At 40.8% G+C, this 13,386-nt stretch overlaps 1 protein-coding gene across 2 annotated transcripts in view; it reads left to right on the plus strand.

The window, feature by feature from the left end:
* Positions 1 to 6,598: 6,598 nt before the first annotated feature.
* Positions 6,599 to 13,386, plus strand: part of CTSC (cathepsin C) — a 47,075-nt gene continuing 40,287 nt past the window's right edge. Inside the window, exons 1-2 of one of the 2 annotated variants that reach the window (XM_010345652.3) lie at positions 6,599 to 6,855; positions 9,295 to 9,440. In XM_010345652.3, coding sequence (XP_010343954.1) covers positions 6,684 to 6,855; positions 9,295 to 9,440 — 318 coding nt within the window. In that variant the 5' untranslated portion in view covers positions 6,599 to 6,683. The remainder of the gene's footprint in view (positions 6,856 to 9,294; positions 9,441 to 13,386) is intronic. The other variant, XM_003935080.4, reaches the window with a different exon arrangement.

The raw sequence follows: 13,386 nt of genomic DNA on the forward strand, positions 1-13,386 counted from the left end.
CATCAAATTCTTCCTCTAAGATCTTTCTTTGTTTTGATGTGCATTCCAGCATAGAGATTTTCCAATTTATTCATGAGGCAGAGAACATAGAAATCATTCTATTCTTTGCCAAATGCTATGAAATACAGATAAATTTTTATCAAACAAGACATTCATTTAACAAATATTTGAACACTTATTGCGTTCTAGGAATTATTCAGAGTGCTAGGATTACATTGAATTGGATTTGGAACCTACTGTCTAAATATTAAGGACAATTTTCTAATAGAAATAAACACAGTAATACATGTAGTCAGATCTCCACAGAGATCTGTATTATCTTCTTGAAGCCAGGTAAGGTAGTAGTCACTGGGAATGTAATTACAAACATTTTAAAGATGATAAAACCAAGACACAAAAATAAGTTAAATAACTTTCTCAAAATTAAACACCCAGTGAGTGTCAGAACCAAACTTCAAACAGAGGTAGTTGGCTGAAGTCCTTGCCATTAATGTCTTAGCCAGTGATTCTCAAATTTTAATGTACATCAGGATCCCCTCAAAGGTAATTGTTAAAACACAAATTGCTGGGATTTACCCAGACATTTTCTTATTTGGTATATATGGGACTCAGGAATTTGCATTTCTAACAAATTCCAATGGTATACTTTTGTAGTTTGAATATAGTTTGTCCACTAAAATGTATGTGTTAGAAATTTGGTTACCAATGCAACAGTGTTGAGAGGTGGGGCCTTTCAGAGGTGATTAGGTCATAAGAGCTCTGTCTTGATTAATGGATCAATCCAATCATGGATTCATGGATTATAGGCTATTAAGGAAGTGAGTGAGTTATCGTGAAAGTGAATGTGTTATAAAAGCTGGTGTTTCTGTTTCCTGTGTGCTTCCCCACCTGGTGATGCCTTGCACCACCACAGGACTCTGCAGAGTCCCCACCAGCAAGGAGACCCTCACCAGTTGTGGTCCCTTGATCCCGGACTTCCTAACCTCCAGAACTGTAAGAAATAACAGTCTTTTCTTTATAATTCCCCAGTCTCAGTTATTCAGTTATAACAACAGAAAATGGACTAACACAGATAATTGGTACAAAGAAGTAGGGCTGTTGCTAATAGTGAATACCTGAAAATAAGGACATGGCTTTGAAACTGGACAATGAACAGTCTGGAAGAATTTGGAGGAGCAGGCTAGAAAAAGCTTGTATCACTGTGAATGCAGCATTAAGGCTGATTCCCGTGAGGGCTTAGAAAAACAAAAGCTAGAGGAAGTCCGAAACTTCTTAGAGATTATTTAAGTGGTCGTGATCAGAACGCTGATAGAAATATGAACAGAGAAGACCATCCTGATGAGGTCCCAGATGGAAATGAGAAACAAGGTATTGGAAAATGGAGTAAAGGCCATTGCTACTATAAACTGGCTAAGACCGTGGCTAAACTGTCGTGTCCCAGGATTTTATGAAATGCAGAACTTAACAGTCATAAACTAGGCTATTTGGTGGAAGGAATATCTAAGCAGCAAAGCATTTAGGGCTGCTGAATGGCTACTTTTAACCACTTACAGTAAGATATGAGAAAAAACAGGATAGAAAAATTTAGAAAATTTGAAGCCTGGCCATCTTAAGAGTGAATGGGTGTTTCAGCATGGTCAAAAGATTGCTAAAGAGATCACCATGAATAGAATGAAGCCAGAGGCTATTGTTCATGACAATGAAATTAAAAACCCCAAAGGCATCTCAGGGATCTTTGAGGCTGCCACTTCCTCACAGGCCCTGAGCTCTGAGAGGGCAGAATGATTCTGGGGGATGGACTGCTGCCCAGGGCTGCACTGAGTCTCTACTCCCTGCATTCCAGCACACTGCTCCTCAGCCACCCCAGCTGTGGTTCAAGCAGCCACTGGTGCAGATTAACCTGCAGCTCTAGGATGTGCAGGTGGTAAACCACTTCAGTATCCATGTGGTACTAATTCTGCAGGTGCACAGAATGCAAGAGCTGTGGAGGCCTGGCAGCCTCCACATAGATTTTGAAGAATGTATTGGACTGCCTGGGGGTAGAGCTACTGCAGAGAGCTTCCAGGAGGGCAATGGCAAGTGAAATAGTGGAACTGGGGCTGTTGCAGAGACACCCCTCTGAGGGCAATGCCTAATGGAGCTGTAAGAGTCAGATTGCCACCAAGACCCCAGAACAGTAGAGCCATCAGCAGCATGCAATACCTGCTTGGGAAAGCTGAGGGCACCAGTATGCCTTGAGGCCTCCCTGAATACCCCATCCCCGAATGTGCACAAGATGCTCGACATGGAGTCAAAAAGATTATTATCCAGCCTTAAAATTTAAGTCTGCTCTGCTGGATTTTTGATTTGCTTGGGCCTGTTACTTCTTTCTTCTGGCTTATTTCTCTCTTTTGAAATGAGAATATATACCTATATTTGTCCCGCCAAAAAGGTCACTTTTATGATGATTCTACAATTTTTCATAGAAGTGAAACCCTCACCGTTGCAAAAATTGTAACTGAGGAAATTGTGAGAGTGAAAGAAATGAGACCTGATTCCATCTTGCTTCTAACTTTTAAGCTGTACTTTCTGAGTCTCCTGGAAGTAGATAACTTATTTTGATCTCAAAAACTCACAGATGAGACATTAGACTTTTGAGTTGGTGCTGGAACAATTAAGTCTTTTGGGACTAATAGGATGGAATAACTGTATTTTGGATTTTTAGAAGGCCATGAATTCTGAGGGCCAGGGACAGAATGTTATGCTTTGAAAATATTTTGTCCCCCAAAAGTGTTGAGATTTGGGACCTTTGAGAAGTGATTGGCAGTGCCCTCATTAACAGATCAATCTATTCATGGATTAGTAGACTAATGGATTAAGGAGTTATCAAGCATTAGTTTTCACGATGGTGCGTCTGTAATAGGTACTAGTTTAGCCATCTCTCATGACCTCCCTTGCCATGTGATGTCCTGTACTACCTTAAAACTCTGCAAAGAGTCTCAACTAGCAGCCCCCATTGAATGTGGCCTCTTGACCTTGGACTTACCTGTCTCTAGAAGTATAAAAAAACAAGTTTCTCTTTCTTTTAAATGACCGAGTCTCAGGTATTCAGTTCCAGCAATGGAAAACAGACTAAAACAGAGGCTGATGCCGCTGGTCCTAGGCTACAGGTTGAGAACCACTCCTAAGTAATGCTACCTCTGTATAAACCTACTTCTAATTATGGCAGCCTAGCGACAGACTCTGTTTTGTACATACACTCACTTTTGCTTTATGTAATTTTAATATATACTGGATTTTTGGGAATGCAACCTCCCGATAAATGTTCAATGGAAAATTATACTTTGTTCTGGAAATTTGGCCAATAATTATTTAACATCAACAACCCTGGTATGGTGTTTGAGTGATTATTTGATAAAGTATTTGAGTTATAACTCATCAGAAAACATTTCTGTTCCTAGAAAAAGGTTCCTACCACTTTTACCATGATTCTATAATTTTACATAGAAGTGAAACCCTCTTTGCAAAAATTATAGCTGAGGAAATTATGACAGTGACAGAAATCAGACCTAACCGACTTGCATCTTGCTTCTAACCTTTAAGCTGTCCCTTTTCATTCCTGGGCATAGGTTGAAGAAACTTAGGAAAGTAATTCAGTTCATGCTTTGACTCTGAAACAAAATTGATAATAGCCCTTTCCTGAAAAGACCCCCTTCTTGTCTGGGGACCAGTCTGCCTTTGCAGGACGAACAAGTTATCTACAAGATTAGAAATTACGGTTTAGGGGTCAGGCAGCCTCTGGCTCAGAGAGTCTGCACCCTCTTGTCCCCTAGGTTGCTTCTGGTGATAACATCTCTATTGTAATATCTAAGATCAGCGGTTGAGCTATTTTGCAGACCTTACACTCCATGGATCAGCTGACACCACCCAGACCGGTAATCGGGTTCAACCATTTCTGCCATCCCACCCAGGAACAGAAGATAGCAAGAAAACCTCACTTAGACCCCTCATGATTCCATCTTTAACCTGACCAATCAGCACTCCCTACTTCCCAAGGCCCCGTACGCCAAATTAGCTTTGAAAACTCTCATCCTTGAATGCTCTGGGAAACTGATCTGTGTAATAATAGAACTCTAGTCTCCACACAGAGCTGGCTCTGCATGAATTAAATCACTCTATCTCCACTGTGATTCCTAGTCTTGATAAATTGGCTCTGTCTAGGCAGCAGGTGAGGTGAACGTATTGGGCGGTTACAGAAGCGTGAAGAGCAAGTATCTGAGTGCCTCATTACGTTTTCCAATACATTCAGACTTGAACATTTTACATGATGGAATATATCTTAATATATTAGAAATGTACTAAAAATATCTGATTTCTTCTTTATATTACATTTGATATTACATTTCTTTTTATTAAATGGTTTATATATGAATTTCATTTCAGAATAGTAAAGGATTTGGGATCTGATCAGTTTGAGAATCAATTTTGTGTGTGTGTATGTGGAATGGAGAATTAGTATTTATTTTTGAGTGAGAACCGTTTGGGGATTATTAGGTTAGTGGAAATAAACCAAAAATCAACGTGCCTGAGGTTTATTCTTAAATCTCAGTAAGTGGCAATATGACATTCAGCAAGTGATTTAACTCTGAATCTCCATTTCCCAATTTTAACATGAATCCATTAGACAAAGAGGCCTTCACTATCTTTTTCTATTATTCATTCATTGAATAAAGACTGTTTTAAACATTCTTTACAATTAAGTGTGTTACTCTGATTATGTTCATCAAAGAAATTTCCACATAAACTGGCTCTTCAATATTGATGACCTAATGCAACTTTTAATGTTTTAACAGTCAGTAACACACTTTCCCAGAGATTTAGGAAGGCAACTTTAATCTGTTAGGATATCTTTAAACAGTAAGTGTGTTAACTTAATTATACAATGTCAGCTTTTAATTCTAAGAAGGTCTATAAAACCTAAAAGTAAGGTCTTTCCCAACCCTCCCCCGCTCCCAACCCCGGACGTTTGAAGTCTGTTTTCCCATTGAAGAGTATTTTCACCTTTGAGCTTTCAGGGGCAACTCATTTTGCCTCACTGAAACCGGGTTTCAGGTTTGGGAACCAAGATAAGGATATTAAGTACACTTATTTTAACATTTAAGGACACTTTCTGGATAAACCAGAATCTAGGGAGATAAAAGTGAATAATTTGGATCTGCTCTCTTTGAATGTTTATAATCTGGTGAAAAATAAAATGGACATATGGATCCAGTGCAGTGGCTCACACCTGTTATCTCTGCAGTTTGGGAGGCTGAGACAGGCAGATCACCTGAGGTCAGGAGTTCAAGACTAGCCTGGCTAACATAGTGAAACCCCATTTCTACTAAAAATACAAAAAATTTGTTGGGCATGGTGGCGTGCACCTGTAATCCCAACTACTTGGGAGGCTGAGGCAGGAGAATCACTTGAACCCAGGAGACGGAGGTTGCAGTGAGCCAATCACGCCACTGCACTCCAGCCTGGGTGACAGAGGGAGGCTTTGTCGCAGAAAAAAAAAAAAAAAGGCATATGAATATTTATTTGTGACCAGTGTAAAGGGGGCAAAAATTCATATGCCAAAGCAAACGGGGACACATCAGGCATCAGGTCTGTCAACGGGGTCACATCAGGACATCACTGTGTCCACAGGGCCTGACACCTCGTAGGCTCAGGGGGAGAAAAGAACCCCAATTACCAACAAAAGACAGGAAAGAAAGGGAGGCTCTTACAGAAAAGAGTGACACCTAAATTGAGCAAGGAGGCACCTGGAAATAGTGCTACCTAATAATTGTTGGCAATCAGACTGGCACACTCCAACGGTTCATAAGACCAGACTTCTCCCATCAGCTAGCTTCCTTCCTCACCCTTCTCACCCTGGGCAACCGGCTTCCTCTCTCTAGGTCGCCTGATTTTCATGTGTAACATAGAAGATGTTGAGCAGTATCACTTCTGAGAGCGCCCTGGGTGTGTGTGTGCCGGGGGAAATCCCCTACAACGCTAATACACCAAAACTGCACGTTTGCACAATGGAGTTCTGCTGTATGCAAACAAGCAAACAGCATTTACAGGGAAACAAAACCAAATCAAGCACATAAAAAGGTAGAGAGAGGTGGAAAACGGAAGGAAGGTTAAGTTCTCAAACAGCTAGAATAGTGGATGTTAGTGAAGTTTTTCAGAGGAAAAAAAAGTTGTTAGGTAATGAGGCAACCGGACCTGAGAAAAAAGCAAGTAAAACCCAAGTCCACTTGTTAAATCTCTCCTTCTATCGGCCTCTGTGACCTGCCCCACCCCATTACCCCCCTCCCTTTCCTTCCCTCCCCACGTTGCTGCGCAGGAACGAAGTCTGGGTCGTGTGCGGACCGCTTGTGGCTCTTCAGTCCTCTTTCTCTCGCCCTGACAAGGGCGAAATTTTGAAAGGTCCTTCGGCAAAGAAATCCGCCCCTGGGCTCTTCCCTAGGTCAGGGTCCGGGTGCAGGCAGGTGAGGGGCGACGTGCGCTCCCAGGCGCCCAACCCCCAACCCCCGGCTGCTCCGCGGCCCCGGCCCCGCCCCCGCGTTTCCGGAGCGGCGTAGTATTTCCCCGCGCGCGCCCCGCGGCGGACTGAGCCGGAGTCCTGCGCTCGGCTTCCTGCTCGCTCGGCACCTCCTTTCCCAGCCCCCGGCAGCATGGGTGCCTGGCCCGCCTCGCTGCTCGCCGCCCTCCTGCTGCTTCTCTCCGGCGACCGCGCCGTGCGCTGCGACACACCTGCCAACTGCACCTACCCTGACCTGCTGGGCACCTGGGTCTTCCAGGTGGGCCCCAGCGGTTCCCAGCGCGATGTCAACTGCTCGGTTATGGGTAAGCCGCCGGCTCGGCCGTCCCCCGGGTCGCCCTTCTGTCCTTGAGCCCCTAACGCAGCGCCGCGCCAACCACCGCTTCGCCCCAGGCAGACGCTTGTGGGTGGCCAGAGCATCTTGACTGGCTTCGGGGACCCTTGGGGACCTTGTTCCCCGCCAGGCCTGCGAAGTTAAAGTTTGCTGAGAACGTCTAACTCCACACTCTCTTGGTTATCTTGAGGACTCAACACTGACATCAAGAACTTTTTGATCCTTCCCATTAATTAATTAATTAATTAATTAATTTTTTGGGGGGGCTAGTTTGTTGGTATGAGAGAGACTTGGGAACTGGAATCTTTTGATTCCCCAGTCGAATCTGTCAGCGTTATTTTTAAAATGTTGTTTTTTATTTTTTATTATTATTGTACTAGTGAAGACAGATGAGCTCAAAGACGCTCGAGGATATAGCAGGAAGTGTTCTCTTTTTGTTAGGTTGTGGGAAAGGGCCCTTCTGCCCAGCTGTTTTGGTTTGAGCATGTGCTGATGAGTACTAGAAAACGTCTGTACTGTTTCATGCAGAGAGGTAAATTTTTTAAAATAATAACAAAATTTAACTCTGAACCTAGTAACTATATTTAGAAATGCCCAGAGTCATGCACAATGCCTGGTTCGTGGAAGGCTCTCAATAAATACCTAGTTTTTGAACATACTGGGGATATTCCATATGCCTTCAGAGAACATGGTTTACTCCTAGAACAAAGAACCCACTGAAGCGGGTGGAGTGGAAAAAAAGAATCACTGGTCAGAAGAATCACACTGTGGTCCACCCAAACCCTCTTACAGCCTGTGACTTTTGCAGAGTCAGTGAAAAATCAGCTATATTTTTCTTGTCAGCAGCAGAACAAAATGGTTAAGTTTTTTTTTTTTTTTTTTTTTTTTGAGTCTTTCTCTGTTGCCCAGGCTGGAGTGCAGTGGTGCAATCGCGCCTCACTGCAACCGCGCCGCCTCACTGCAACTTCCACCTCCTCCTCCGCCTCCTGGGTTCAAGAGATTCTCCTGCTTCAGCCTCCAGAATAGCTGGACTACAGGCGCGTGCCACCATGCCCAGCTAAATTTTTTTTGCGTTTTGAATAAAGACCGGGTTTCACAGTGTTAGCCAATATGGTCTCAATCTCCTGACCTCGTGATCCACTCGCCTCAGCCTCCCAAAGTGTTGGGATTACAGGCCGAGCCACCGTGCCCAGCTTTCTTTTTTTTTAATTTTTTTTTTTTTTTTTTATTTGAGTTTGAAGGTTGGGGCACAAAGAGATCAGGATTTGCACTACCCTTCACGTGCAGTCTCCCATGTCAGAGTATTACTTTGAAACAGGAAAAACTGTTTAAAGTATAGAACTCTCCAGATGGACACAGCTGAACCATTTTCAGGCAGGCTCTGCCTATAAAATTACCTTTGGCCTTAATCCGTGAATTAAAAGCACCTACAGATCCGAGTGCTCATCTGTGAAGCTTAAACGTTTCATTCCTATCAGTACAAATTAGTTTTAGAGGATACAAACCTCTGGTTTGCTAAATAAACTTTGGAAGGATTCATCTTATGAGGTTCCAAACTGTAGAGCCGTTGAGGAGAAAGGTACAACATTGCTTCTCTGAACAGATTATTTTGTGTCTTCTCCTGGGCTTAGCACATTGTTCTCCTTAGTATCTGCTGACTAGTCTGTTTATATAGCTTTTTGTCATACCTTTTATTCTTACATTTCTCACTTTTGAGAAGCATTTTGTCTTCTCCCTGTTTCTGGAAGCCTGTAATTTTCAGCATTCCCATTTTCTTCTTCAGTGGAAAAAAATTTCTTTATTGTTGGGGTGCTTTGGAAAGGTACTGTACATTTTGGGGTCTCCCTTCCTGCTGGGCTACATGGCATCTCTCTCTCTCTCTCTCTCTCTCTCTCTCTCTCTCTCTTTCCTTTTATTAAGACAAGGTCTCACTGTGTTGCCCAGGATGCAGTGCAGTCCAGCAGTCATAGCTCACTGCAGCCTCCAACTCCTAGGCTCAAGCAATTCTCCCACCTCAGCCTCAGACTCTCAAATAGCTGGGACTACAGGCATATACCACCTTACCCAGCTAATTTAAAAATGTATATATTTTTGTAGAGAGAGCATCTCACTGTGTTGCCCAAACTGGTCTTGAAGGCCTGACCTCAGCCCCCAAAGTGCTGGGATTACAGGCTTGAGCCACTTCTCCTGGTTGCATATCTTAAATTTTGAGGACCTAACTTCACATTCTTTCCTGGTAGCAGGAGCTGTTTGAAGCAACAACATGGAGACTGGTTTCTTCACTAGGCAGATTGTGTTCAAACTAGGTAGCCTGAAAGGAAAGCAGCACAATTGTAATAGAAATTGGGGGATTCTTTCCCCCATTGAAATCCAAATAATTTTCCTTTATTGTGCCTTTTTTTTCCTTTAGGACCACCAGAAAAAAAAGTAGTGGTGCACCTTCAGAAGCTGGATACAGCATATGATGACCTTGGCAATTCTGGCCATTTCACCATCATTTACAACCAAGGCTTTGAGATTGTGTTGAATGACTACAAGTGGTTTGCCTTTTTTAAGGTTAGTTTTGTTGGAAGTTGGATTTACATTTTCAATGATTTGTTATCTGAAACCTCTTCTGATTAGTAGACCCTCAGAATTTTAATTTTAGATTAAGAAGATAACCAGAATTGACATCACTCTTCCCAAGAGTAGTAGCTGGTATCATTTTGCCACTTCACTTAAAATTATGATTTTAGTAGTAGCTGGTATCATTTTGCCACTTCACTTAAAATTATGATTTTAGTAGGTTTAAGATATACCAAGTCTACATTTGAATATGTACAATAAGTGTATTTAAAATTTATGTAAGTCTGACTAAATTCTTAATTTATTTTCATTATTACTACCATTTTATTTCTAAATGTTGCCATACTCATTTGGCATTGTTCTGAATCTGTATGAAAGATACAGAGATTACACATTTTGTTTGCTTGCAATTATTATGTTATCCTTCTTGTCACTACCTTTTGGCTATGAGAGATTGACGTAAATGATTCAGTAGCCTAAATGTACTAAATATGAGATGAGTAAATTTTTTTTTTTTCCAATTAAACTAAGAGAAAGAGAGGACCTAGGAGTTACTCCTTAAGCTGGTTAAAGTAAAAAGTAGCCAAGTCAACCAAGTTTGTTTTTTTCTTTCGCTAGTAAAGAACTATTGTTCATTCTCACTACACACTGCTTCCCATTGCAGACATACTCAGGGTTAAAATAGTTTAGCTCAAATTGCAGTCCATCCCATTTGTTCATCTCAAGCTGGAACTTCTCTTGTAGGCTAAATTTTGGATACATAAACCTGAAACTAGGCATTTCTCATTATACATAGAGAATAAATAAAGACAGAATTTTTCATGGAGAAAGGTTTACAGCCTTTAAAACATCTAGAAAGAAGTGGGAAAGTAGGTTTATAGCCTTTAAAGCACCTGTAAGAAGTGGGAAGTAGCGAATGACTGTTAAAGATGACAAGACAAAGCACCAACAAAGGCATAGTTCTAATTTTGTTATAATTTCACGTGGGAGTTGTGGTTTGTCCTGAGGATATGGTGGTCCAAGCAAGCTTACCATATTTCTCAGAATAATAACTCCAAGAAATATTTTTAAAATAAGGACCTCTCTTTAATACGGAAAAATAAAAGGAGATCGAGAGGAAGAGGTTGCCTCTCCTCAACTAGATTTGCTGGTGTGATATTTAGCTGGTGGAAACCAGTTTGTCCGTCCTGGCTCTTGATGGTCATCAGTCCACTGGATTACTGGAAACCCATGCTTAACTAGTTGTTAACTATTTTCAGTATCATTTCCACACACTATGTATTTTTAATTTTATATATATATATATATATATATATATATAAATAAAATAGTGTCTGTATACATTTTAAAAATTGTATATGTGTATATTTAACCTGAATATAATCTTTGGTGTGTATGTTGATGAGCCTAGGCCTTTGCGGACCTCTTACAGTTACTCTGTCACAACCCTTGAGCAGTTCTTTGCCTTCAGATTAAGAATCAATTGCCTGTGGAATTTATGTTACCATGTACCATAAACCTTGTATATAATTTTCTGCCATTTTCTTTTCCTCTGTCTCTGTCTCTTCTTGTTTGACACACAATAGACACTTAAATTATTACCAAAAAAAAAAAAATAATAAATGAAGTGGAATTCAGTTGAGAAATAGGTTAAATAAATTATTTAGGAGATGAGAAGTAGATAGAAATAGACAAGTACATAGTTTATTCATTTGACTTAGAAAATTTTTCATTCTTCAATTCTGCAGAATTAGAGAAACTGATGGGGAAACTCCCAAAATAATTATTTAATTACCAGAGGTGTAATAGATACAGACAAAAGCAGTTTTCTTCTTTTATTATTTTTTCATCAGTTTGTTCTTAGCTTAAATAGTGGTCCAAAGCTGGTAGGGACAGAGGGAATTAGCTGATGGCTGAATGAGGAATTGGATCACTTCACGCATTTCTTGTGCATCATGATGTAAGCAGATTTGGTGTTTTGCCATAGACTAAGAACATTAATCACATTAGGTCAATAGAAATTCCCCTTTTAAAGCCCAATAAAGTTATATGTGTTCCCACCTATAAGTTAGAAAAAGTTAATATATATGCCGTTGGAGGATAGAACCCTGCCATCCATTGGTCAAATCCTTATTCTTTCATTAGGAATAACAATAGGAAAAATAACTCTTGTCCTACTGATTTCAGGATACATATGTTTTAAAGTGCCCGTTTGACAGAGCCATTATCAAGGGCAGAAAAATCAACCATTCTGGTTAGTAGTTGGGTCCTGTGACAAGGACCATAATTTTCTTAGGCAGAGTAGAATAATATAATAGGTTACTTGTTTTTGCAACTTAATATAATCAGATAGTTCCAGATGAACATAGTTTGCAAAGTGATAAAACGCTATGTTATTTTAGTAAATCCAGCTGCAAGAGTGATGGGAAGCAGAGTTTAAAAACTTAAAAAAGGTATTAAGATGGAGTTGACTTTGAATAATAAGTCACTCACTGTTGGTGGGTGACATTTATTAATACAGAAAGTTTATGGATATTACCACAAGCATCAGGGTATTTTCTGTGGCTGGGGAAACGGTGCTTGAAAGAACACATAACTCAAGAAAAATGCAAGCCCATTTAATAAGTAATGCATGGAGAGTTGTTCCTACAGAAAAGAACTTTTACATTAAAATTTATTTTTGTAAAAGGAGGAAACGTCAAAACTTGAGTAGTATTTACTATTTAATTTTAAGTGTCTTATGCAAACAACAACATAGCCTACTCAACCTACTGCCATTACAGAAATATTTGACGATTTTTTTTGCCATACTTACCTGCCATCATTATTCTATGCACTAATATCCTACAATCAGTCAGATTTTCATGCCTCTCCACTGACTCATGGGACCCTCCCACTTGATTCATTTTACCCTATTCATATATGCTTCAGACATGCTTGCAGTAAATTGTTTGTTGTTCTTGCTGCTCAAGTTTGTTGAGTAGTTGATACATGCAGTTTATTTGTATGCTTTGATATATATATATATATAGGTGTCTAAAGTGGGCAGGCAGTCGTGGGTACTGTGCCCTCAGTCTACGGGATCTGAAACTATCTCCTGGTAGATAGCACTGGACTTGAACTGGGGGTCACTGAGCTGGTGTCTGCTGCAGAATTGATTGCTTGCTTGCTGATGGGGAGAACTTCCTACATATTTTGGGGTCACCAAAGTCTTTTGTATTGATTGTTGTTGCTGACTGAGAGATCAGGAAAAAGCACGTTAAGTAGTTTTTCCATCCTACAGTATTATTTTAGGCTCCTGCCTTTACCTTCTGCTCCCCTCAGCTTCCTGCAGAGACCCAGCTTTCTCACCATTCTCATTAGGCATTCCACCTCTGAATCAGTTGTGACACCAGTAGCTCCTATTGCTAGAAACTTGCTCTATTAACTTCTGTTTCTTCAGGACTCATCTGAAAAAGAAATATTTTTTTATGATTTGAGATTTCTAAGCCTTTTTAAAACTTGGTTTTAATGGCTTGAGAAACTGGGAGTGGAGTAGTGACATATATATATTTTAAGAAGAACAAATTTGCACTTCTTAAAAGTACTCACAGGCAACCTCCTATATAAAAACACAATGCAGGCTGGTATGGCTCATGCCTGGCATTCCAGCACTTTGGGTGGTCGAGGGAGGCTGGTGGATCACTTGAGATCAGAAGTTGGGAGACAATCCTGGCCAACATGGTGAAACCCCATCTGCACTAAACATACAAAAATGAGCCAGGCAGGCATAGTGGCACATGCCTGTAGTCCCAGTTTCTTGGGAAGCTAAGGCGGTAGAATCACTCGAATGCTGGAGACAGAGCTTGCAGTGAGCTGAGATTGCACCACTGCACTCCATCCTGGGTGACAGCATGAGGCTATCTCAAAACAAAACACACACACAATGTAACACCAC

Source organism: Saimiri boliviensis, chromosome 6 (genome assembly GCF_048565385.1).
Source record: "Saimiri boliviensis isolate mSaiBol1 chromosome 6, mSaiBol1.pri, whole genome shotgun sequence".
NCBI classification, from domain to species: Eukaryota; Metazoa; Chordata; class Mammalia; order Primates; family Cebidae; genus Saimiri; species Saimiri boliviensis.